At 42.3% G+C, this 27,046-nt stretch overlaps 2 protein-coding genes across 4 annotated transcripts; one reads left to right on the plus strand and one right to left on the minus strand.

Annotated features, from left to right (window-relative positions):
* Positions 1 to 292: 292 nt before the first annotated feature.
* Positions 293 to 8,279, minus strand: ATP5F1C (ATP synthase F1 subunit gamma). 2 transcript variants are annotated; one of them, XM_065049291.1, is made up of 10 exons: positions 8,113 to 8,279; positions 6,775 to 6,809; positions 5,659 to 5,790; positions 4,728 to 4,932; positions 4,143 to 4,286; positions 3,703 to 3,767; positions 3,020 to 3,175; positions 1,843 to 1,939; positions 953 to 992; positions 293 to 424 (listed from the first exon to the last, which is right to left on the minus strand). In XM_065049291.1, exons 1-9 carry the CDS (start codon positions 8,154 to 8,156, stop codon positions 986 to 988), a joined length of 885 nt encoding a protein of 294 aa, XP_064905363.1. In that variant the 5' UTR covers positions 8,157 to 8,279; the 3' UTR covers positions 293 to 424; positions 953 to 985. The 2 variants fall into 2 exon arrangements, with proteins under 2 accessions (XP_064905363.1, XP_005500047.2); XM_005499990.2 differs by lacking the exon at positions 953 to 992.
* KIN (Kin17 DNA and RNA binding protein) lies at positions 8,247 to 26,613 on the plus strand. 2 transcript variants are annotated; one of them, XM_065049289.1, is made up of 13 exons: positions 8,247 to 8,453; positions 10,823 to 10,917; positions 11,782 to 11,825; positions 11,942 to 12,064; positions 12,998 to 13,179; positions 14,603 to 14,651; positions 14,974 to 15,031; positions 18,929 to 19,052; positions 19,533 to 19,583; positions 20,177 to 20,245; positions 22,214 to 22,313; positions 23,778 to 23,878; positions 25,667 to 26,613. In XM_065049289.1, exons 1-13 carry the CDS (start codon positions 8,340 to 8,342, stop codon positions 25,727 to 25,729), a joined length of 1,173 nt encoding a protein of 390 aa, XP_064905361.1. In that variant the 5' UTR covers positions 8,247 to 8,339; the 3' UTR covers positions 25,730 to 26,613. The 2 variants fall into 2 exon arrangements, with proteins under 2 accessions (XP_064905361.1, XP_064905362.1); XM_065049290.1 differs by having other exon boundaries at positions 8,249 to 8,453; positions 18,932 to 19,052.
* The last annotated feature ends 433 nt before the right edge of the window (positions 26,614 to 27,046 follow it).

Raw genomic sequence — 27,046 nt, forward strand, 5'->3', positions numbered from 1 at the left:
ATTCAAATGAGACAGAGATCATTTTTACACATGCATGATGGAGACAGGTTATTGCAGCGTCTCCTCCAGCACACAGTACAACATACGTAACCATCCAATACTTCTAAAGACAATGTGAAGAGCCAAAATCTCTTCCACTCTTCAAAAGAAACACCCACTTCATGTTTTTGCATGCCAGATACATTACAAAATGTAGAGCACAGCCCTTTAAAAATTATATTTCAAAGCATATCCATGTCAAACCCAGATATTTAGACACTGAGAGCATTTGCTCCATAGACAACCAAGAGCATTTGTTTCATGTAGGTGGTTTATTTTAAGAATTTACAGATTTCTGGGACTTTACCACTTCTTCACAAAATAACAGAGCAGTCTTGTTAACACAGGCAGGTTAAACCATATGATCAGAACAGCTCTTCTTCACCTGTAAGGAAAAATGAAGCAAATTAAAACCCTTTTAATTTTTTTTTTCCTAATTTAAAACTTTTGGCTCCTCCAATTTGAATATTTCCAACTCACTAATATTCCTAACCTTCCCCACCACCCCAACCTCTTCATTAAGTCTATTTTTAACTTGAACATTTAAATTTTGAATATGTTTATTTTGCTACAGAAAGCCCTTTAGGTACCACATCCTACATACAGTCATTGCATAAGGTCTGGGCACTATGATAAAAATAAACAATAGTTTCAAGTGAATCCAATCACCCAGAAATAAAAACACAGAAAATTATGTCAAATGTGGATTTACACATTAATGGAGGTATTTTGCTTAAAATTATTGACTCTTAGGAACTTCTCATTCGTATTTAAACTAGCAATGGGCAGTTTCCCAGCTCTTCGGGAAGAGCAGTTTGTCTGAACACCACCACTGAGTTCTTCATTTGACTTCAAGATTTTCTGTGTTTATTCATTTAAAAGAAACAATCTGGTTTCTATTTGATAACTTTACCTCTTGGATTTGGCTGAACCGCTTTTTTTCCGATTAATCCCTGGTTATGGTATTACGAGAAAAAACAGAACAAGCAGGTTAGGAAGCAACTCATGCAAACTCAGGCAAAACTAAGCATGTATTTATGACCACAAATGTATTGTGAGGAGCACAATACAGCACGTAACTGGTTCATGATATGTATTCCAGGCATTTTGTAAACATACAGGATATTAACACATGTATTTGCATCTGAGTATAGCACAAAATTTCAGCTGTTAGATGTAATACACATGAGCTACACGCAGTTACAAATTGTGGTCTAAGCCCACACATTTGTAACCTGCAGTACACACCTTCACAAAACTTCTTGCTCAAGGAAATAAGCAAAATACTGAACTTCAAGTCAAGTACATATTCAGTATCAACAGATTCTGGAAATTCCCTCCTTCCTCCAACCCCACCCCAAACTCTAAGCTTCTGAACACCATCACAGGCTCATTTATCCAGCAGCATTTCAGTCACCAGATTTGCTCTCAACATCCAACACTACTGGGCTGTTTGAGGAGAGAGAGGAAGACAAGCCCAGAGTAGAAGAGAGGAGGGGGGAAATCCACTGAACATCAAAAAGGAGGAAAACCGCTGCCTGTTGAGGCTAAAGATCGATTTTACCAGCTTTTTAACTTTATCTGGCCAAAAAAAGGCTGCTAAACATCACACTTGTTAGTAGAAATGCGCAAGTTGAGAACTTTGGAGTCACACCATGGGCTGTCTTCCCTCTGGTTTTAGAAGCAGCACACCCGAATGCTCCCTGCTGACCTGACTGCAGCAGAACATATGATACAAGCCTTACACAACTTTGAAACACAACTTTGCCACAACTCCTACTTCATGTTTACATGGGTACTCACAGAGCAGCAGCACCAGAGATGATCTCAATAAGCTCCTTAGTAATGACGGCTTGACGGGTACGGTTGAATGTCAGGGTCAATTTGTCAATCATCTCAGCTAGAAAAAATTAAGTTTGGAATTTAAACATATAATAATGATTCAAATACAGAAAAAGAGAAGCTGTATGAACAGAATACCAAATATTATTGTAAATCCAACCAAACGGTCAAGAGTCTTACCGTACTTTTCATTTTTTTTTCCCCCACATATAGAGCTACTAGGAGACAGCCTAGAAACTTGATAATTTGGCTTCAGGCATCAGAGTTAAATATGTGAAGAACAGCTGGCAGACCAGTAAACACCACAGTATGACATAGCTTTTTTTTAACATAACACAAGCACGTGTTATTTGCATTTAAATTAGATTTGACTGTCAATAACTACATCAGTATTTCCGTCAAACTACTGTTGTTCTGGTGAAGGAAGACAGAGCTTTTGGAAATTTTTATTCTCCTATTTTTTTTAACACAGAAGGCACTACCACTTTGTCACAAGATAAAGCAGTCAGCAGAGACACATCTATAGATCCAACTGCAGATCACATCAGCTTTACGCTATCACCAGTATCCTTAATGCAACGCGACCTTCTTAGGAATGAAGTCCTATCATCATGCCACGTTAAAAGCTGTTGCTGTCTCCCACCGCACACTCTCTGCACTGTGCAGTTTGAACACCTTCCAAGGAATACTTGTATATTCTGAACTTGTTGCACAACAGGTGGGAAAGCATTTAACCATTGTTTCATTTCCCTCACCCTTCAGTTGAAGCAGTACTAATTACACTAGACTCACAAGCAGGTAAGTAAAGGTTTCTAAAAGGTTTGGAAATCCTCCGACCAGCTACACAAGAGCAGAAAGAATATTTGGCTGTTACAACATTAGTTTAGTATTTCACTTCCAGTTACCTACTCTTGTTTCTCACATACTTGACAGCAATCCCCCTTCCCAGGGACTAAATAAGATTCACATGTTCAGAAAGAATCCTGATTGAACTGGCCCTAAAAAACAGACTCAGCATGGAATTAAGAGAGAAACCAGCTCACTTCTCATTATTTTGGAAGCAAAGAATTAGACAAAGGTAGCTCAATGCCTTCATGCTAAACTACTGAAGTCCTGGGAAGCCACAGTGTAGACTTACAAGCATTTTTGCTGGCGTTGTCCATAGCGGTCATCCTAGCACTCTGCTCACTGGTGGTGGATTCCTTCAGGGAGTAGTACAGAATATTTGCTAGTGTAAATTCCTGGTAGTTTCTCAGCACGTCAGCATCAATATCATCATAGATGCTCAGGCTTTCTGTACAATACAAAGGAGCAGACTTAGCAAAGGAATTTTCTCTATGCACTATGTGTACTTTCATAAGAAAATTTTAAGTTGCAGAGAGATTAAGTATTTTATGTCTTTTCATTCAATTTAACACTAGGAAAGTCAGATTCTCACCAAGGCCAAATACATTATTAGTGTATTATGTTTAATCTTCCCAAACAATGCTGCAGAAACATTCAGGATATTTTTACTGAGTAGTGCAAACTCCCTGAACACCCATGCTGTCCAGGGCTGAAAACTGGATTTGACATTCTGCATACGCTTATTTCTTGCTTGAGAGAGAATCATAAATCAAAATTAGTACAACGATCCTTTTTAACCTCCTTGCCCTAGAGCACCTTGACAGGTCAGCATTAGACTGCCAAAATAAAACAATCTATTAAACTTACGATATGTGCACCATAGTAAGATATTTTAATACCATATTCCTGCGTTCAGAGTACTTTTTCTGTGATTTATCACTGCCCATAACTGGTGGTTTCTAGTTCACCACTTACCAGAACCAGCAACTGTTTCAAGAGAGAAAATGGGTTTTTCATCTGTCTTGTAGGAGATGACAGACCTGTATGGAAAGAGCATAATAGGGTTAGTTGAACTGAAGAGCCAAAATTCAGTGTTTAAAATCAAAATAGAATAAACAACTTCCAGCTTTCCAATCCCACAAAGTTTCCTGATAATCCTGAGGAAGATATGAGATACTACGTGGATATAACGACGTACTCACTAAATACAACGGCACTCACTGCACAAAGAGAATTCCAACCACGGCTATTAAAAATATCACCAAAACCAATGTCTCTTCACACACAACAAAATGCACTCAGTCCTCCAGAAATAAAGCAAATTGGGTCACTTTTCATATTACTTCATTGGGTCAACATGCTCTTCGAAGCCTTCTACCCAATATTTTTCTAGTGCAGTTTCAGTTTAACCTTACCTGAACCGATTGTAGATGACAGAGCCTTCATCAAATTCATACCCAGAGTTTAACAGCTCCAAGGCAATGACCGAGGCATCTCCAAAGCTTGGAGGTCTCCGTCCCACTTCTTTGAATGTCAGCAGGAAGTAGTTGCCATGTGTCCTGCAGTAACATCAAATCTGTGTTAGAACAAGTGGATGCTCTAATGTACAACTATGTGACACCAAGAGGCAACGAGTCCAGTAACCTACTAGCGTTCAGAACTAAGGGTTTTGCTGAATCGGGGCCTGAGATAAATACTGCTTTCTTTTTCAGCTAAATTATTATGATAGCTTTGATAATAAACACACATTTGTAACAGCACTAGTGTTGCTAGCTTTCAGACTTTTATTCTAAGAATATAGTAGTGCTGTGCAGCAATTTCATGAATGTCCAGATGATCAAAACCCCTTTTAGCATATTTGCAGATTTTTTTTGAAAGAACTTGAGTTTAGCACAGCTTCATTAAATGCAATTGTCTGTGAATGGCAAACAGCTTTACAAGCAGTCTTGAAACTTCTGAAAACAACTAAAACCACCAAACCAAACCCTTCCCCTTTTTACCTCTGAAGCAGACCTCTGATCTTGTCACCTACTCCAACCACCATAACTTCTTTCCCTGCATTCGAGAGGTTGGTAATCTCGTTCTTCATGGTTTTAGCAATAGACGTATGGATAGCACCACACAGACCTCGGTCAGAGGACACACCGATAAGGAGGTGCTTCTTCTTGTCCTCGGGTGCCTTTATTTCTGCCTTCTCATACAGAGCTAAAAAAAACCCAAAATCAAACAAACATACCAAAAAAACCCCAAAACAAAACCAAAAGAAACCAACACAAACAAACAAAACGACAAAAAAAGAAGAAAAGGGTAAGTTCTTCAGGGGTGCCAGGAAGCAAACAGGTCATATCAAAACACCTTTGACTTATTCTAACTAAAATAATCCCTAAAGGGGTTCTAAACCACTGTGAGATTAATTTTATTTCCCTCAAAATCACTGCAAGTTTGCACATGACATGACCAGAGGTGACAAACAATTCAAAGCCAGCCACATCTCTGCATTGGCTATCACACAATCAGTGTTATTAATTAGTTAAGTTCACTGTGCAAGTCCACTGGCTCAGGAGCACAGGCAGCCCAAGAGTCCACAAGAAGGTGTGGCAGCAGCTGTAGCTGCTACAGAGAAGGGACACAATTTAATTAACACACCGAAGCAGGCCAGAAATTCTGATTTATGGTACTTTTATAGCTAACAAAAACAACCACACGAAGTTAAAAAAAAATATTAGAAATCATACTGAATTTCACATTAGAACTCTTAAGCCACTTTCTGTAAATCACTTATAAGGAACACTCAAGGTGATATTGGCCTTGAGATACAAATTCCTTTGGAAAGAATCTAACAAAAGGTTAAAAATTCTAGACATTTTATCACCACCATGAAAACCTTCCTCTTCTGATCCCACATCACGCAGCGCAAGAGCTTTCTCTCACCCAGTGCTCCTGTTCCATAGACCCTCGCAGGCTTCAGCTCCCTCTCAGCTCTTGCGTATTTTGCTGCAGAAACCATCTTCATGGACTTGGTAATTTTTTGAATGTTCTTGATGGACTTCAAGCGCCTGGTAACTACAAGGTTAATAGTTGAAGGTCATGGGCTGTACTGGGCATAATGACATCCAAAACAAGCAATAAATTGCTAGCAACAGGCATCCAAAAATATCTTGCCAAGTTCCTCAAAGACGAAAAAAATAAACAAACAAACAATGCACAAACAAACCTCATAAAAGACATGCCCTCAGTATTTATGGTAAGAAAAGAGTAAGAGTAGTAATCTTGAAAACCCAAATGCATCTTTACAATAGGGATGTCTTTTTCCCCAGACATAGCATTTATTGGATATTTAGCCCAATGTAAGGTCTCTTTCCTTCTGCCTCTACCTGTTTAACAAATATATCATTTGAGGTATATTGTCATCTTTTCCTAGATGACAAGGAGAGTAAACAGAAAAAAACAACCCCAGGCTATAAAGACAGAATAAGCTTCCTCCTCTGTTTAGATTGTAGCAAAAAGAGATTCATAAAAATAGCGATGTAAAAATCAAAACAGAACAGCTGTCCTATAGACAAGCACAATTCCAAGGCAATGTCTCTGTATAAGAACCTAAAAAGCATGGCTTAAAGAAGTTTTATCGAAGTGAAATCATCCAGTCACCCTTTCCCTGCTTCAATGTTAGATAAATGGGCAGGGAAAGAAACATACAGAAAATAAATTTCTTGAAGGTGAGCAAAAATCTGGTTTAGCACTTATGAGAAAGTTATTTTTGAAAAACTTTGAGTTATATTTTTGAATATATTTTTGAATAACTTTAAATATTTGAGTAAAACTATATTGGTTTGCTGAATCGATATCTCAATTAGTGTTAAAACCATTTTAAGCAATACCTGTTGTGAAGGCCACTCGTTTAATACAAGAAGTGCTGGAGGCTCATATATCAAAGTTATGGTGCATCACAATTAGCTAATTTGGCAGAGGTCAGCAGAAATTATACTTCAACATATGTTTTCCTGCAACACTTTCCCTCTCTCCGAAACAAACAAAAGCAGTACTTACTGTCTTTTAGAGTTGCCATATTCCTGACTTGGCCCCTGAAAACGAATGCAGGATGAATTAGGATAGTTCATAGTTCTCCAGCAAACCAACACCTGCCAAAGGCAGGTCCCTTTTGGAGGAATGAAATAAGCCAGCAGTGTGCCCAGGTGGCCAAAAAGGCCACCAGCATCCTGCCTTGTATCAGGAATAGTGTGGCCAGCAGGGCTAGGGAAGTGATTGTGTCACTATACTCAGCACTGGTGAAGCCACACCTTGAATCCTGTGTTCAGTTTTGGGTCCCTCATCATAAGAAGGACATCGAAATACTAGAGAGAGTGCAGAGGAGGTAACGAAGCTGGTGAGAGCTCTGGAGCGCAAGTGTGATGAGGAGCAGCTGAGGGACCTGGGGCTGTTCAGCCTTGAGAAAAGGAGGCTGAGGGGAGACCTCCCTCTCTACAAATACCTGAAAAGAGATTGTAGCATGGAGGGGGTTGGTCTCTTCTCCCAAGCAGCAAGTGAGAGGAAAAGAGGAAATGGCCTCAAGTTGCACCAGGGGAGGTTTAGATGGGATTTCAGGAAAAAATTATTCCTGGACAGGGTTGTCAGGCATTGGAACTGGCTGCTCAGTGCAGTGGTGGAGTCACCATCTATGAAGGTCTTTAAAAGGTGTTTAGACGAAGTTTGTAGGGACATGTTTTAGTGCTACAGTTAGGTTATAATGGGACTTGATGATCTTGAGGGTGCCTTCCAACCGAAATGATTCTATGATAAATTAAAGAATTGCTGTTTCTTAAAAAGAATACGGAAGAGGGACAAGCCACTCTAAACCATGCCTTGTATCCAGACCCATCCCCCTTCTCCTTAACTCTTGTGACACCATATCTCATTTAATGTAAAATCCACATTATTCTATGTAAATGAAATCCAGACAGCATGGCATCGGAAGGGGACACCTTTCAAAAAAATGCAACTTCTTTTTTTAAAATGAATTAAATAAAGCAGAGCGAGCTACACTGTTTCCTGACAAGAGCAGAGTCTCCTTGCACCACCTGTCACCTACGAACTGTCCTTTCCACTCCCCCATTCCCCTCTCCCCAACTGAGCGACCCTTCCCTTCAAGCTCCCGTCCCCCCCTCACTCCCGAACCGTGGCTGAGAGGACGGAGCCCCCGGTCACCCCTGTGTTGCAGGGGAAGCCGCTTCCCCTCAGCCTCACGGTACCCACTCCCCCAGCCACCCCACAGCGCCTCAGGGCCTGGCGGCCCCGCACAGCTGAGGGGACCATCAGGCCCTCAGTCACCCCGCCGCTTTCCCCCACCACCGGGACGCATCCCCGCAGGCCCGTTCCTCCGCCCGTTACCATTGTGGCTGGTAAAGGGCGACGGCGGCCCCGCGGGCGAACATGGCGGCTCCACCACAGCCCCGCTGAAGGTCAGCGCGCCCGCACCGCGCATGCGCGCACTGGGGCGGCGGGCACCGGAAGTGCTTCGGCGACGTCTGCGGCTACTTCCGGCGGGGGCGGAGTGGCGGCCGTGACGGCGGTGGCGGAGGTTTCGGAGGCTTTACAGGTTTCGTGTCGCCGCCGCCATGGGGAAGGCGGATTTCCTCAGCCCCAAGGCCATCGCCAACCGGATTAAATCCAAGGGACTGCAGAAGCTGCGGTGGTACTGCCAGATGTGCCAGAAGCAGTGCCGCGATGAGGTAAACCCGGCCCGACGGTGACGGGGCCTGCGGGCCCGGGTGGGCCTCGGTGTCTCGGGGAGGGAGAGTGATCGTCTGTGAGGGGGCGCGGGGGGCTCTGACCCTTTTGTAGGGAAACCCAGTCCCCTTGAGTGGGTCTGATCTCTTGGGTGTACACAGAAGGGTCAGATCCCTGCGGTTGGGGTCTTCAGTGCCCTTATGAGGGCTCCCATCCCCCTTGTAAGCGCCATTGAGGGGTACGCTGGGGACTCCGATCGCCCTGTTGCGGTCCCCAGCCCTCTTGTGGAGGGCTGCAGATGTCTTACGTGACCTCATAACTTCGTAGGTTTCCCAAGTTCCCTGGTGGGGGGTTCAGGGCTGGCCCAGATTCACCTTGCAAATATCCCCAGTCTCCTTGTGAGGGCTGTGATCCCATCTGTAGGGTGTGATCTTTCTAAGGAGTATCGTGGACTCTGGTCCAGATTGCCCAGAGAGGTGGTGGATGCCCCATCCCTGGAGACATCCTAGGCCAGGCTGGACGGGGCTCTGAGCAACCTGAGCTGGTGAAGATGTCCCTGCTCATGGCAGGGGTTGGACTATATGAGCTTTGAAGGTCCCTTCCAACCCAAACTATTCTGTGATTCTATGGCCTCAGTTGCTGGGAGCATAGGGAACACCAGATCTCTTTAGGGAGCTGTTGTAAAGGGCCGTTTTTCTAGTTTGGGGGTTCACAGTCCCTCTTGTGGGGACCACAGCCCTGTTGTGGGCAGATTTATGAGACTTGGAAGGTTCCCAGTTGCTGGGGGTGGGGTGATCCCTTTGGGATCCCCCATGGGTGAAATCCTCATGCACTTTGGAGAAAGTGTCTTGGCCCTGATTCGTCTTCAGGGATGTTTCATCTCTTGCAGAGTGACTGTTTAACTGGGGGTGAGAAGGAGCACAGGGTGGCCCCAAGCCCCCTGGAGGGGTGATTTCCTTATATTTACCTTGAAGGATCAGTGGGGTTAAGAATTAGGTGGTTTCCACCTTAGAGGGGAGTTGAGGCCAACCATGTTTTCTCTTGGGAACGGGGTGGGTGCAGTGACATGCCCAAGGGGATGTACATCTGGAGCACTGTGAGGTCTCTCTTCACAGAATAGTTTGGGTTTGAAGGGACCATCAGAGCTCACCCAGTTCCCCCCCTGCCATGAGCAGGGACATCTTCACTAGCTCAGGTTGCTCAGAGCCCTGTCCAGCCTGGCCTGGGATGTCTTCAGGGATGGGGCATCCACTACCTCTCTGGCCAACCTGGGACAGTGTTTCACCGCCCTCAGTGTAAAAACAAATTCTTCCTCATGTCCAGCCTGAATCTCCCTCCTTTATTTTAAAACCGTCACCCCTTGTCCTGTCACAACAGGGACTGCTAAAAAGTCTGTCCTCGTCTTTGTTATCAGCCCCTTTTAAGCACTGAAAGGCTGCAATGAGGTCTCCCCAGAGCCTTCTCTTCTCCAGCTGAACACCCCAACTCTCTCAGCCTGTCCTCCCAGCAGAGCTGTTCCAGCCTCACATCATTTCTGTGGCTCCTCTGGCCCCTCTCCAGCAGGTCCATGTCTGTCCTGTACTGAGGGCTCCTTCCTTCTGCTTCTGGTTCAGTTTCTTCCCTTCTGATGTGCTTTTTCTGTGAAGCTTCCCTCTTGTCTTTTCACTTGTCTGTTTACTTGGACCCAGATGCCTGTGGAATGCAGTATCCTCTTCTTCCTAATTTCCACTAGATTGTGCTCCAAAAGTACCTCTGCTTGGGTTAACTGCGCTTTAAGTTTTCCATTCTTCATGAGTAGGCTCTTTAATGTGCTTTAGAGAAATAAAGCATCCTGTGAATGTTTAATTGGCTCATTCTTCAGCTCTTTCTGCCCCCCTTTCCCTTTCACCCAAGAAACTCAAATCCTGTTATCTTCCCAGAGACTGCAAGCAGAAAAGCTTTACTGAGTTACAACCTGACCTTTCTGTAAAGGGGGACGGGTCTCCCATGGAATGAAATTTGCTGTTGATTTAGTCATATTGTGATGAAAGGGCATTACATTAAACAAAAAAAAAAAAAAGGATGCAGTCAAGCATCCTATGTCTGGGTGCTTTTTTGGGAGCTCTAAAGACTTCAACCCTGTGCCAGAGGTGGCCAAATCATCACAGTCCATAGCTTGAACACCCACACTGCTGGAAGGTCCTGACTCATAGCCACTTTCACGGTTTGACTTAAGGCTATTGGGCTCAGGAGAGTTTTGTTTCTGGCTTGCCTGATCAGTAGGGACAATCACCCTATGCAGGCCAAGAAATTTCACTTATAAAATGTTATTTTTAGTACTCTTCAGCTGTGCAAGTGTTGTAAATTGAGACAAAGTATTTTTATTTTATAGAATGGCTTCAAATGTCACTGCATGTCTGAGTCCCACCAGAGGCAATTGTTGCTGGCTTCTGAAAATCCTCAACAATTCATGGATTACTTTTCTCAGTAAGTTTGCTTCCTCTATCCCATCTGTGCAGCCGTACCTCTAAAGCTCAACATGTCCCACTGAAGACACTTTATTCTGATACATTTTAGCATCAGCTCTTTTTCTAATGGCAGTTGGAAAACTTAGGTGATGTCACTTCTGAATGCACATGAGAGATTTCAGGGAGCCACGATGTTTAAGGAAATTTGGCAGTTTTATCCTGTGTCTCAGTCCCGTTTTAAGTTGCTCAGTGTTACAAAACACGTCACCGTTCTGCCCCAGCTAAGTGAATGCCACACAGGCAGAGTTACAAAGGGCTAGAAAAAAAATAGAGCCATTACAGAGCGATAACAAGTCAGGGGTGTGATTAACCTCCTGTAGTTTCCCCCAGTCCTTTGTCCAGCTGACCTGTGTGACAACTGGGTTGACTGGAGCTGTCTCCAGCACGAGGCTGAAATGAGGCTTTATACTCAAGCCCTTGAATTAGCAGCGAGATGAGTGATCAATCCCTCCCATCTCCCGCTGCCGCCCTTTGTCCTGCCCTGTGTTTGTTGTCAGCCAACCTGGGAAGATACCTGGTAATGAAATACCAGCAATTAGAGGGAAGTGTTTACATTTCGTTCTTTCCATTTTGTCCCTTTGAAAGGGGATTATCCTTTTGAAGATTTAATTTGTATGTGCAGGTACCATATTGTGTTTCTTTGTGTGTGCCTACTGCATTTAATGCTAGTGTACAGAAAAAGGGAAATGAGTGTCTGAATTTCATTATGCTCTCTTTAAAACACTCATTTTTATACTGCAGGTATTTAATTCTTAATGGCAATAGAAAATTGCTTTGTGATTATTTAAAGTTTTACTAAAATACTTTCTTTTTATCCCCTAAGGGAGTTCCGAAATGATTTCCTAGAACTACTCAGGAGGCGATTTGGTAAATATTTTACTGCTTATTTGTTAGTTTTTAATGCCTTTTATTAGCTCAATGCAATAAGTTTTGCTTCCTTTCTCCTAGATCCAATATTTATATTTTATAATTCTATATTTCAGGAACAAAGAGAGTTCACAATAATATTGTGTACAATGAATATATCAGTCATCGAGAACACATCCACATGAATGCCACACAGTGGGAGACACTGACTGACTTTACGAAATGGCTGGGGAGAGAAGGTAAATGTAGATGCTTAGGGTTGGGAAGTTTTTATGTTATTGGGTAATTGCATTGCTGATAAGTGATCAGTAAATGTTTATGTTAGGTCTCCCATTTCCTTTTGCTTTCTTTCTCTCCCTTCCTGCATATATATTAACAGATGTCCAAACATATTTCTGTGCAATTAGGAATTTGCTTATAAAAAATGTCAGAAACCTGGGATAAATGTGTTAGTCACGAGCCTTTCCTTGTTTCGTCTGTTGGGCTGTATTTATTGGAGGTATTGCTATAAATTCCAAATCAACTTCCAGCAGTTGCCATTTAAAAATCAAAAATTATGATAGAACATTTTTTATGACTTCAGAATCCTTCCATATTTACAGGGACAAGAAGGGAGCAGTTGTTTTCATTCCTGGCCTGGTGAAAGGGTTAAAGCTTGAGATCTGCAGTTTTTTGTTCCATGCGAGAAAGAGCGATTAAATGGCAGAAAGTTTACATTGGCTCTGATTCCCTGTGTCCTACAGGATATGTTCAGGAGTCATATACAGCTTGAAAAGTCACTCTAATGAGTTAGTAACAACAGCATAGCATAGTAAAGTTTCCTTCAGTGTGATGCTATTAGTGTGTATTGTTTATATATGTTAGATTTCTGCTTTTTCCTTGTTAAAACATTGAGAAGGAAATATTTTCTTCAATAAGGGAAGTATTATCAAACAATCCACTTTATTATGTACTCTGGCGTATTTCCAAATAGAACTGGCTAGCTGAAGGGCAGAAACAGATAGTAAAGATAACTCAAAGTCAATTTTACCGGGCCAGTAAGGGGTACATTGTCTCTGGTAAAGTATCTGCATTGTTACAGTGATCGTGGACTGTGCAAATGATCTTGATATTTTCTTTGTCCCTTGCTTGCTTTTGTGAGTATTAATCTTTATCTTGCATTGACTTTTTAGGTCTTTGCAAGGTTGATGAGACTCCGAAAGGCTGGTACATTCAATATATTGATAGGGATCCGGAGACTATTCGCAGGCAGCAAGAACAAGAGAGGAAGAAGAAACAGGACCTTGATGATGAAGAAAAAACTGCTAAATTCATTGAACAACAAGTTAGAAGAGGTTTGGAGGGGAAAGAACTGGTGAGGAAAATTACACTGTATGTCAACCCTCAGCTCAAAACTCCTCTTGGTTAAGTTAATGGTGAATTCGATGCTGGTGAGATCCTTGCACTGGTATTTTCTTTGCAGGCAGTTAGAAGGTGATGAGTAAGCTTCATGCTTTAGGTTACAGGCTCATCATCAAGTTCAAACTGGGGAACAGTGGGCATATTTGGCTGCATTGCTGTTCCCTTCTAAGCCACAAGGAACAGTCTTCTCCCAGATACTTCTGATAGCAGCCTCGACTAACTTGTTTCTGTCGAAATTGCAATTTGTTACACTTCCTTGAGTAACCAGCTGGTGGTTTCTACAGCTGATGAACATTCAGGTCCTCTATGGATTCACAGTTTTACAAAAAATAAATAAATAGAGGAAAACAGAGGTTTCAGCTCCTTTTAGATTTGATGTGATTTTTGAAATCTGCTAAAATTGCATTCTGTGGCTGTAGTGTCCAATCCTGGCCATTTCAGACTTTGATTTAGTCTGTCTTCTTCTATGCTTGGATCACCACATCAGTTCACTTATGTTCTGAATTTTCTGCTATACACCTATCTTAGATTATAACCTGTTCCAGAGGAAAACTTAGGTTTACTTGGTATCTGGCTCACTTTAGTACTAAAGGAGTAATAATTACTGCTTTTCAAGTGATTAGTGATTTAAAAATCACCCTCGAATTTAGGAAGGGAGAGTAAACAATACAATAACCAGCGTGACATGTTGTCTTTTGTGGTATTTCACAATTTTTAGGGCTGCAAATAACAAGTACAGTGGGGAGGCTGATAAATAACCTGGAGGTGGGGCAGGGCTGACATAATAAAATCCACATAGTGAAAGTTTTATTTTGGTAGTGCTGGTGTGGTATTTGGCATCTGTTTATTTGGCATAATTCCACAACTTCCACACACATCGTTGCCTGGAACTGGAACCTCCCTTTTGATCCTGACTATTGATAGGTACATTTAAATTCCGTTGTTAACATTTATCTTTTTCTTAATTTAAAACTAATTGAAGTTTAAATGGGCTGAGCCTTTGGTGCTAAAAATTTGTAAGGATTCCAGAATTTCCCGCTTTGAGTCTTCAGTCTGTCCAGAAACCTGTCTAATCGTGCTGGTTCAAGTAGAGAAAACTGCTACGGTAAGGCTACTTTCATGCTGGAATCAAGCAGGTTTAGACAGCATCTCTGTAGAGAGTGTTAATTAGAGAATTTTGCACAGAAGCCTGTAGTGAGATCATGTTTATTCAATATATAATCTTCTATGAATCAAGCCAGGTTGAATATTACAGTCACTTGTAATAATCTCACAGTAGTCCGTAAAACTGAGCTAATCAATGATCGCCAAAAAATGATATCTTGGCTCGGGTGTCTGTTTGACTCTTGAAATGTGTTTTGTGTCTTTTTTGGCAGGAAAAGCCAGTCTATACCGAACTGAGCAGAGAAAATGAAGAAGAGAAAGGTAACCAGATTTTTGATATATGTAATTTTCTAGAACATACATAAGCTGATTTTGTGATTAAAATGAGATGAGCGCTGAGGCCTGCTCGGTGCTTCGTGCAGTGCTTTGAGAGCCGTTATAAAGAGCACTGGAATATGGAAATACAGAGTGTTCTTTCTTATAACGTTTAAAGTAATTTATTTTAAAAGATGAACCAAAACATACATTAGTAAATATTTTCAAATTTATTATCTTTTCCATTTGCAGATTTTAAAAATTGTAACATCCTTCAATGCAATTATGTTTAAAGATAGAAATAGAGTAATGTCTTTTTATTTTTTAGTTACATTTAATTTAAACAAAGGAGCAAGTACTTCAATAGCAGCATCTTCTAAAACAAGGTGAGAAAAGAATTGAAGGGCAACCTTTACTGTTGCAAAGCACTTGTAGGAGAATGGTATTTATATGGGCAGGAAGATGTATCTTGTCCTAAAATATTTGGAGTCTAATATCTCATCCTGTCATGTTGTTCAGGAGGGGATACATGGTGACTTCATGGTTCCATTTATATTTGAAATGGGTAAATGGGTTTATATTAAATGTGTGCGATGAGGAGCCTTCTTGAATTCACGATGGTTCATGGCAGAAGCCCATGAGGTTCTAGGCATTTACAGGTTCCTCTGAGCAGATAGGGATGTGAGAGAGTGGAAAAGGGATCCAGTCAGAGCATTTGAAGTGAATTCCATCTTGTCCCAGATGCCTCCTACAAATGGGTATTCATGACTTGTTAATTTTGCTTCCTAAAAGGTTTGATTGCCTTCTCTAATTGGAGGTAATATTTTCTCTGATCATGATTTAAGAAGCTTGAATCTACCTGATGTAAATCTTTCTGAAGCTCATGAATGTAATTGTCATCATATAACCATGAGCGACGCAGGACAAAAGCCATCAATAATGCAAACAATTCTGACTTGCAGCAGTCTGTGAAACTGTTTGATGATCACTACATCTTTTCATGTGAGGCAGTATTGTAATTAAATATATTTTGGGTAAAACGAAAGCTTTCCTCTCATCACAAGCTCAGCTCTTAGATAAGGTATCTGATGGGAGATATGCCAGTGAGAAAATGAGACAATTAAGTAGTTCTTTGCGATAATAGGTACAGATTTCAGACTTTGAGGAAACCTTGTAAATTATCCCTAAGCATTGAGTTGTGCTTAAGATGAGTCCAAAACTTTAATTCAGACACTCACTTGAGTAGAGTCAGTGAAGAATACTTAAGGTGCTTGCTAAAATTTGGCTGAATGTAAAATCATATATCAAATAGTCTGATTTTTTTCTAGCATATGAGAAATAATTGTCTGCAAACTTTATAAAACTAGTGCAGAAGCAAAATTAGAATACCCACTTCATGGTGAAGTGACTGAATGATGGTTTATATGTCACTGGTATAGGTGTCATAGATACAGGAATCGCTTCTGAGTTGTATATAGACACTGCTTCCCTGTGACAGCGTCAGGGTGCGTTCTGCAGCTTCTGGCTGTTACTGAGGATCAGTTGAGTTCAACCTGGTGCCCAGGGCAGTGTGCAGCAGAACTTCTGGCTTCCCACCTTCCATGCTCACAGCACAAGAAACCTGGCACTTGTATTTCATGAGTGAGGCTACAGAAATAGGACCAGGAGATCCTAGATAGTGGATGGAAGAGTTTAGAGGGTGTGGGGATATTGGTAGTTGGGTACGGAGATGGAGTGGGAGGGTAGATGTGCCTTCCCTTGAACATCTATGTGGCTGACATGGAGTGAGGACTCATCGCTGCGGGCACAGCTGCTGGTGCTACCTGCCCTTGAGCAAACTGGGAGCCCTGGGCTTACTTTTTTCCTTCAAGAACTTACATCCTCAAATCCCTGCTTAACTCACTCCGTAGACAACTAAGATTATAATTACATCTAATGAAGGAATGAGCAGAAGGTCCTTTCAAGCTGCTTTCCCGAGAGACCATATTGTGGCCTTTTGGTACTTAAAAGAGGCCTAACAAAAAATGGGAACAGACTTTTCAGCAGGACCTAGGAAAAGGGGTGATGTTTTTAAACAAAAGGAGGGGAGATTCAGGCTGGACGTGAGGAGGAAATTTTTGCCCCTGAGGGTGATAGAACATTGGTCCAAATTGCCCAGAGAGGTGGTGGATGCCTCATCCCTGGAGACATCCCAGGCCAGGCTGGATGGGGCTCTGAGCAACCTGATCTGGGTGAAGATGTCCCTGCTCATGGCAGGGAGTGGACTGGATGGGTTTTGAAGGTCCCTTTTAACCCAAACTATTCTATATGATTCTCAAGGGCACTGACTCCTGTGTGCAGTCTTGCAAGTGTACCAGTCCTGTCCACACAGTGATCAGCCTCAGTTGTGCACAAGGAGGGTCTCCCCAGCCCTATAATCCCATGGGAAGACCCTTCAAAACCTGTTTGCTCTGATCGTTAGGACCCTGTCTATAATTTCTCAGCTAAACATAGTCATGGCTGGTTTATACCAGTTGCTGTCATGTTGGTATCGACATCCAATATAAACAGTTATTTTTGTCTCCATTCCCCCGATCCACTGAATGTCCCTTTCTCGTCCTTGCTCCAGTTTCAGCTAACCTGGAACTGATCAAATCTGTGCATACTGCAAATGAAATGTCATCGTGGCTTATACAAGACACTAATGCTCGTCTGTCTTGATGCTTCTTAGGATTGTATTTGACTCTGTCATGACTGGTTCACACTGGTAGCTGTCATCTGTGATCATAGCCAGACACCTTTCTGCTTTTGTTGTTCTTAAACAGCTCTCTGTAGATAGAAGGTAATCAGAATAAACTTTTCCAAAGTATGTGAGCTTGCATAATGTGCTGTTGAATTTTGTGGTTTTTTTAAGATGAACCAGTCCCTTTGGTGTCCAGTTCTTTCTTGTGTCCTCCGCAGTGATGACACACACTAACAGTGTTGGTGGCCTCTCTTTCCTTGTCCCAGGGTCCTTAATGTATATGTTAAATAGTATTTGTCTTAGTGCTGACACCCAGGAATCCCTTAGTAACCTCACAGCTAGAGTTTTCCTTCTTAAATATAGGTACTGCACTTGGTTTAATTGTACATTAACCTTTACAAGGTGTTAAGTACTTGCTATTTGATTTGTGATTTAATGTGCTATTTCTTCTAGAACTCTGCCATGGAGATTATCCAGGCTTCCTCTGAAATACAATTTTTCTCTCAGTTTTGCTTCTACTACCATTTCAGCATCTTCATTCCGATATGTATATCCCTTTGCCAGTATATTCAACATCGCCACCACAGGCAGAACATGCGATTTGTTGTAAGGCTGTATTAATATTGCCTTACTGTCCACCTCACAGCAGCTGTCTTCATCTTTCTGGATGAGACAATATGTAATTGAGTCTTTTTTTACTGCACTCAAAAGTTATTTATAAAATTGCTTAACTCAAGCTGGGTTTTGGCAGTTCTCACTTTACCTACATGTTCCATGATATGTAACTTTCTGTGCTGATTGGTCTTTTCTTTCAAAACTCGTAGACTGTTTTTCCCTATTTTAAATATGATTATGAAGATGGTGTTTATTTGCTGAGTGTGCAGCTCTTTTTTACAAATTAGGAAAAGATTATTCGCGGAAAGTGTTGTCAGGCATTGAACAGGCTGCCCAGGGTAGTGGTGGAGTCAACCACCCCTGGAGGTGTTTAAAAGGTGCATAGACAAGGTTCTTGGGGACATGGTTTAGTGTTAGAGTTAGATTATGGTTGGACTCGATGATCCTGAGGGTCTCTTCCAACCAAAATGATTCTATGATTCGATTCCCATGTGTTTTTTCCCATTGCTGGGTAGGTTAAGTATCTCTTTCTGGAAGGAGTTCTAGACATCCACCAGGTCTATCCAGGTGGCTTCTCTAAAGCCACAGATTTGTCCTTTCAAATTTGAAAACCCTGTTTGCAGACCTGCTTTTGTCTTCTCCACTGACCTCAAGTCCCCGATCAACTCTTTGCTTTTTGTGCTGGTGAAATGGTCATTAAGTTGCTTTCCTTCTGCTGGACCGCTGGCAGCAGACATCGGTGAGCGTGGAGTTTACGCCTCAAGGAGATCAGTTCTAGCTGCCAAATGCAGTCCTAGAGAAGAAGGCATGCAGGGTCTGGAAGGTGACTTGCACAATTCAGATTTAATAGATCAGCAGGCCTTTTTGCACAGCCAGTTCTTCAAATGCATCTTGGTAGAGGAAACAATGTAAGGTCTGCTGTGAAAACACCGTCTTACTCTTCCAGCAGTGTCCTTGGAGCAAATGCACTGAAGATGGTGGAAGGGGCAGTTAAAAGAAAAGAATCAGCTCATAGCTCTGGTCAGTCCAAAGAGAAAAAGAAGAAGTCTGCACTGGATGAGATTATGGAGGTAAAAATCATGCAGGATCTGTGTCTTTGTAACCCTGTGCGCTTTACCAGGGCATCCTTTGAAGTGACCTCAGACCTTCAGTTCATGTGGAATTCAGACTTTCGTATCTTAGCAAGCAAAATTTTCTCACATCCCCATTAAAACTGGTTTCTACTGCTCATCCGTCCCTATTCCACAGACAACTCAGATGTTGGAAGTAAAGGAATACAGATTTTGGAAGAGAAGAAAATATCTAGAAACAAAACAAATCTTGACACAAAACAAATATAAATCTCCATCATTTTATTATGGATGCCTGGATCTCATTAGATTGATTTTTATGCAGCAAGCACATACTGACTTACCCATATTTAGGTTTTTGGTTGGTTTTTTATTCCCATTTTGATGTGAGCCTAGAGAATTGGTTCAGCTTTTCAAAGGCATGGGAAAGTTGTGGTGAAAGGAGGAAGTAAATGGTGATTATTTTTTGTTGTTCTGTAGCTTGAAGAGGAGAAGAAAAGAACATCTCGAAGAGACTACTGGTTGCAGCCTGTAAGCGTCTTAAGAATTATTATTATTATACCAAATACAACCGATTCTTCATCTCTAAAGCCACTGTTGATTTGTGTGAAGATCCAAGACCAGATTCCAAACTGAATTTGCTCTTATTTTGCGAGCTGCTAAATGTGAAATATTACAGTATCTGGGAGGAATTACTGCAGGATCTGCAGTCTGAAGTGTCATATGCCTGACCTCAGATGGGGTGGAATTCTCTAATTAAAGAGCTGTTACTGTGAGTCTTTACAAATCATGTTTAAATCATGATTTTACTGGCATGGAGAAGTCAACATCAGCCTTTGATCTGAGAGGCGTTATCTCAGCTTCTGTTTTTTGACTGGACTTCTAGATCAAGAAGTCTGGCCCTTGACCCATTGAGGACTTTCACATTATATCCTGAATTCAACTGTAACTGTAGTTGTAAAACAAACAAAAGTATTACTTTGAGACAGTAATTTAAGGATAAAGACAAGTTCCTGAGTGCTTAGTCTTTACTATTGTCTGTGCCTGGAGTCAGTGCAATTAGTTTAGATTGTGTAGTTGTATATTTTTGCATCTTATTATTTGTCTCCATTCAAATATTCCAGGATATCATTGTAAAAATTATAACGAAGAAGCTTGGAGAGAAGTATCACAAGAAGAAGGCAGTTGTTAAGGTAAAGTATGCAAACGTGGCATTCTTTAGGCTCTTCTGAGATCAGATAACTTCTCAAGTTTTGTTTTCACTGTGCAAGTTGTTCAGCTTTAAGTCAACACTGGCAGGAGCTGAAACGTCGTCTTCATTTTGCTGGGACTTATTCTGGGCAGGGAGTGAATCTCTGAATTGGTTTAATGTCACTTACTCAGTGATTCTTTCTTAACCACTGTTTCGTCCTGCATAGTTTGTCCCTATTAAAATGTGTGCCTTGGAGAATAGTCCCTTTTTGATATGACCAAGCGCAGTGCAGTTGAGTTTTAGTCTCAGACTAGTCATTTTTGCCCATATATTTAAACTGGAGGCTGCCTTTGAACAAGATCCCGTTTCTACACAAAATCTGCAGGCTCTCAGCCTCGCTCTGTTGTTTAAAAGTACTTTTAGCCACTGCCAGTGAAGTTATGTTGTGCTGGGCAGACCAGGGCTCAACAGTCGCTGACAAAGGTGCCAGAAATAACGCCCGGGTGCATTTTGAATCATTGACTAGAGTGTAAAGAGCTCAAAATCACTGCTTTTTTGGTAGAGATCTGGAAGGGTTTATGAGCCTGATGTCTGTCTCGTGTTGAGCTCTGAATACCAGAGGTGGAACACGGTTTATTCCAGGTGCGAAGATGATCAGTGACATTTTCCTTAATCAAGAGGTAGTAGTATCTCAGTATTTACTGTGTGACTTCCAGCCATCTTTGCCTCTGTCACAGAGGCAACCCGCAGGTCAATTTAAGGGACAACAAGGTCCAAAACCAACTTTTGTTAGGCCGGCGAGGAACAGGGTTTTAGCACTCCAAAAGTGACTTAAATACAGGTTCGGATATCAGTGGAGGAAATAATTGAGAGGGGCGGTCCACAGAGTGCATGCACGTGGCTTCACTCAAAACAATGCCGGAGCCGTCCCCGAGTCCTGGAGGAGTACACACTTGCCTAAACACGGTGTGGGGTTATTTTTATAGAGATACACGTACTCGTAGTGAGTATGGAAAATGTGCACTCGCGATTCCACGAGAGTAAATTTATAATACGCTTGCAGTCCTGCGAGAGTTATTTTACACGTGCAAATGTGCACGGAAAGAAAATACACTCGCGATTGTGCGAGGGGCTCTCGGCGGCCACTCGCGATTGTGCGAGGAATAAATTTACTTGTGCAAATGTGCGCGAAAAGTATAAATATACTCACAATCCTGCGAGAGGTTTGCTTACACCCGTGGCGGCGAGGCAAGCGGAGTCTCCATCCCAGGGAGGGGGCTCTCCTGGCGGCAGTGGCTAAGCTCGTACTCCAAGAGACCCCCACACAAAATGGGGCTTGGGTCTCGACGAGAGTCCCGTTTTTATCTGATCAGATCTGACTGTAGGCACTCTAGAAGCTTCTCTGCACCCCGCACATTGGCTGTGGGTGCCCCTGAAGCCTCCAAACATCCCCCACACTGGGCGCAGCTCAGTGTGCCTTGGCACTCCCTTCTTCTAATGTCCCAGGAGCCAGGGTGCTCTGGGCCAAACAAAAGAAGCTGTTAGCCTCAAGTAGCAGAGGAAGAGGGAGATGTGCCATACTGAAGGAGGGAGGGGGGTTGCAATCTGCCACAGCCTCCCATGGGGGAAAGAAACCTCTAATGTACTCTCCATCTTTGAGAGAATAGCCAAGATAGCTGATCTGAAGCTTGACAAAACCTTCAGAGAAGGCTCACAAAATTAATGGTCAATTAAACCCATCACTGGTGTTCAAGAGGAGCCCTTTTAATCAAGCCTTAACTTCAGCGTGGGGACGGTCAGCAGTTGGTGAAAGCTGGATGCCTTTAGGACAGCTCAGAAGTCCCTTTCTGCTTGTGAAAATGTGGAAGTGCAGACTCGTGGTCCTGAGTTTGTTAATTTTGAAATATAAAATTAGATTTTTTTTAAAATATATTTTATTTTTCTGATTGGCCTTTGCTTTTCACAACAGGAAGTGATTGACAAATATACAGCAGTTGTGAAGATGATTGATTCTGGAGACAAACTGAAGCTGGATCAGACACATCTGGAAACGGTCATACCCGCACCAGGTATAGATATTTTGTTCATTTTTCAGCGTAGCTGTCACTACAAAACTGCAAATATTTCAGTTTTTTTAAACTATAATTCATGTACTTGAAAGTACCATAACAAAAGCTGTCTTGTTCTTGGGACAGTGTTTTGCAAGCTGGTTTGATCATATACCAAATATCCCCTGGTTACTTTCTAGGCAATTATTACATTGCTTCTGCTTTGAGTCCTCACAGTCCTTTCTCATAAGACTTAGATTATTTTCTGAGAAGACAGAAGTGCTTTAGGAATCAGCGCATTTGATGAGATGAAAGCATCTCTCTTCAGCTGGCAGGAAGCATCTCTGGGAGCCCTGCAGAGCCATTGGTCATATTTATCCTGTATTTTCCCTTCCAAAGTCATGCCTCAAATAGCTGTGGGCACTTGGCAAAGCTTTCCTCACCTCCTGTTTGGTTCGCGGGCGTTTCTTTGACTGGCACACACTGATGTTTGTGTGTAGCATCTGACCAGTATTTCAGGGAACAGTCAGGGTAGCAGTAAGCAGAACACAGTGCATGTAGGATTTTGGGATTTGCAGATTATTCAGCAGACCTGCTGCATTCTGCAGCTGCTGGGGAGCTGGGTGATGGTATCGGTGAGCGCTCTGTAGTGTAAGGATGCTTGTATGTGACGTCCTGGGGGGACAGCCTGTGTGAGATGTGAAAAAGGAGGTGTACTGAGCCATTAGTATAGGGAATGGGATGTTGAAGAAATGGATTTGGCTTCTGGATGTAGTTTAGATTGTGTCAGTCCACAGTATATGTAGCCAGGAGCAGTAAATGGAGCTGCGCTTTGGAAACGGGCAGGTTGTAATGTGTCTGCTTCTGGGCTCTCCAGTTTAAGAAGGACAAGGAATTACTGGAGAGAGTGCAGCTGAGGGCTGCAAAGATGCTGAGGGGTCTGGAGCATCTTTCTGATGAGGAGAGACTGAGAGAGCTGGGGCTGTTCAGCTGGAAAAGAGAAGCTGAGAGGGGATCTCATCAGTGCTGATAAATATTTCAAGGGTGGGTGTCGTAGGATGGACCAGACTCTTTTCAGTGGAGCCCAACGACAGGATGAGGGGCAACGGGCACAGACTGAATCACAGGAGGCTCTGTCTGAATATGAGGAGAAGCTTCTTTCCTTTGAGGTGCCAGAGCCTGGCCCAGGCTGCCCAGAGAGGCTGTGGAGTCTCCTTCTCTGGAGACATTCAAACCCACCTGGACACCTTCCTGTGTGATCTGCTCTGGTGAACCTGTGTTAGCAGGTGGGTTGGACTGGATGATCTCCAGGGGTCCCTTCAAACACCAACCAGTCTGTGATTCTGTGAAGCAAAGCTGGGAGCTGCTTGTTGGATCTGCGGGGAGAAACCTTCTCTTTCCCAGCAGTCAGTGGAGTTGAACACAGCTCCATCAAAAGAAGCTGGGAGCCCCGCTGTGTAACTTTTTTCCTATTTCTCATTTCAGGCAAGAAAGTGATGGTATTAAATGGTGGTTACAGGGGAAATGAAGGCATCTTGGAATCTATCAATGAAAAGAAGTTTTCAGTGACAATAATCATCGACTCTGTAAGTTTCGAACACTGCAAAATTTTGTTTGCGTGGAGCACTTTTCATGTGTACATTGGAGAGCTTGCACAAAGACAGATGCTATCATTAATCCTGTCTTACAGGATGGCTTTATTTACAGTGTGCAAAACACTGTGGTCACCTCCCGCCGATTCCCAACCAGTAGGAAAACAGCCACATATTCCCCACTACAGACTGATGTTCTGCTGTTTGCCTTTAAAACGTGCCAGGATGCTGGTTTTGTCAAGTTTTGAACTTGAAAGAGACTTGCAAACCGTTTTGTATGTTTATTTTGAATGTGACTGTTGTATTGTTTTGTGGGAAGGTGAAAAATGTGAAATATGCAAGGAGGTGAATTTTCTCCTGCCTTTTCCAGACTGAACGTGGGGCTTTATGTGCTTACTTGTTGTCTTGTTCATGGTTAACAATTATGGTGGTTTTTTTGATTTTGTGTTGGGTTTTTGGTTTGTTGGTTTGTTTTTCATTGTTGTTTTGGGGGGTTTTGTTTGGTTCTGGTGTTTTGTTTGTTCATGGGGTGTTTTGCTGTTGTTCATTTGTTTTATGTATCACCTTTTTCTGAGCTAAAATTAGACCATGTCATCACATCTGTGTGGCTACTTCTTCGTTCTCCTCTGCAAGACCAATCTTTAAACTCATTGATGCAGGAGAAAGGTTATTGGCTCAAAGTCAAATTTCTTAAACATGGCTTTGAGGAGAGAGACCCTGTTAGGATCCCATTTGAGGAAGAGCTGCAGAAACGCAGCCCATATTAGATTTTGGAGAATTTGCTTGAGAACAGACTGTGCGGTTGTCCTGATCACAGAAGGAGCTTTAGTTGGAGCTGAGGATCATGATAACGTTGTCCTTGGAAAGCCAGGGTAGTGTCTCATAGAATCACAGGATGGTTTGGGTTGAAGGGACCTTCAAACCTCATCTAGTGCCACCCCTGCCATGAGCAGGGACATCTTCACCAGCTCAGGTTGCTCAGAGCCCCGTCCAGCCTGGGCTGGGATGTCTCCAGGGATGGTTCATCCACCACCTCTCTGGCCAACCTGGGACAGCGTTTTACCACCCTCAGTGTCAAAAATTTCCTCCTTGTGTTTTTTTCTAGTTCTCCTGCTTGTATGTGTTAAGATTTCCCTTTCCTGCATGACCTCTGAGTCTATACATTAAAAAAGAGTGAAACTACTACTGGAAACCAATGAAGTCTGTGAAAATTTTCTTATTGTTTGTAGGGTGACCAGGATTTTTATAGATAAGAAGTTTGTGTTCAAAATTAAATCTTTTACTACTTAAAAGTTCATGGTGAATTAATTCAAAACAGCTGCGGTTTGCCCCAAAATCACAAGGACTTTAACTATCATAAATAAAAGTGAAAAAGATTTCTGGCACAGTGTTGAGATCTTGTCACATTGTCTGGTCAGGCTGAAAACAAAGAAACAGCAAACATGGTGTTATGAGTGAATCCCAAACCTGCGTTTTTTTGGATGCATTCTGCTACGCACCCCCTGTCCAGTGTCCGATGTGCAGTTATACGTAGTTTTTGGGCAGAATGCTTAAACAAAAAAGTGGTCGTTGTGTTTTTACTGGGTGCAGCACTGAGTAAAAACGCTAATGCCTGTGACTCCCAATGCTGTTCATTTTGATTGTGCTTCTTGAAAAATGTCTAAACATGATGAGATTTCATACAGTGCCCTTAGCCATCTTATTTTAAGCTCCCTATTGGGAATTCAATAAACAAACAAGTTTATATTTTGATCTTAATTCTTCTACTATGTCATTCTCCAGGGACCTTTAAAAGGACGCCGAGTTGAAGATATCCAGTACGAAGACATTTCCAAACTCGCCTGAGGTGCTAATTGTGGATCAGAAAAGATTGCAGGCAGACGCAAGACTCTACTGTGTCAGGGTTTTAATTGTGTGTGCGTATGTATTTATAATGTATATAGCAATTAACCACAAGCAAACTGGATTTATTTAAAGATCACTATGGATTTATTACATAAAATGTTTGTGGAGATCTTATCAGGGGAAATATTTCACCTGATTCTATATCGAAGTTGTGTTATATTTGTTTCATTTTCCTTTTGTAAAACATAGCAGTCAGCTGCAAGCTGCAAGATTTTATTTACTGAAATATATTAGCAGTTCCATAAGAGACAGAATTACCTACAAGTAGCTGCTTGAGGCAGGTGGTGTGTGTCAAATCCAGGGGAGTTTATACACCACATTTCTCAAGTTTGCAGCTAAAAGTGAATTCTGGCTGCAGGAACAAGGGAAGGGATCAGGAGAGTAGCAGGAAGGTAACAGTGCTGCAAGGGATTGTTTTCCTCGGTCGTGTCAGAATGATCTGGTTTGTTATTTGCTGTCATCTATTTTTGCTTAGCCCATCAGTGATAGTAGAACGCAAGGCATCGCTCCTCTGTTATCTTGTTTGTCAGGGTTCCTAATAATAGGAATATGCAATTTATCTTCAGTGGGAGCTCAAGATGGATGTTACTTGAGGGGTTTCTCGGATGCTGGCAGAAGTGTGTGCAGATAGAAATTGGTGATTTCTCTCCTGGTTTTCCAGGGTATTTTCTTTTGTTCATGCTTCCATTGTCACTCTGCTACATGAGTAACATGAGTCATGCTAAATGATGTAACATTACCGTTTTATTTTTTTAGAAACAAGTCACATTTTGTACAATGTTTAATTTCTAAGGCAGTTCAGGAATAAACATAAACCCTTCTCAGGTTGCTGTATTTCTTATCAGCCTTTTAAGTGCTTGAGGTGTCTGTTGGTTTGGATCTGCCACAGAGCACAGCAGAGCGCCCAGCTGATGTGCTGCTGTACAAGAGAGGTGCAAATTGTCCCAGGCAAAGTGCAAAACATCACTCGATGCTCTGGTCTGCCCCTGGCTTGGTGTGTGTCTCTGGAACCCGACGGAGACAAACAGCCCCATCCCCTTGAGAGGAGATCTCAGCTGATCACAGAATCACAGAATGTCAGGGATTGGAAGGGACCTCAAGAGATCATCCAGTGCAATCCCGCCATGGAGCAGGAACACCCAGATGAGGTTACACAGGAAGGTGTCCAGGCGGGTTTGAATGTCTGCAGAGAAGGAGACTCCACAACCTCCCTGGGCAGCCCGTTCCAGGCTCTGGCACCCTCACTGGGAAGAAGAT

This window comes from Columba livia, chromosome 1 (genome assembly GCF_036013475.1).
Source record: "Columba livia isolate bColLiv1 breed racing homer chromosome 1, bColLiv1.pat.W.v2, whole genome shotgun sequence".
Classification (NCBI taxonomy): Eukaryota; Metazoa; Chordata; class Aves; order Columbiformes; family Columbidae; genus Columba; species Columba livia.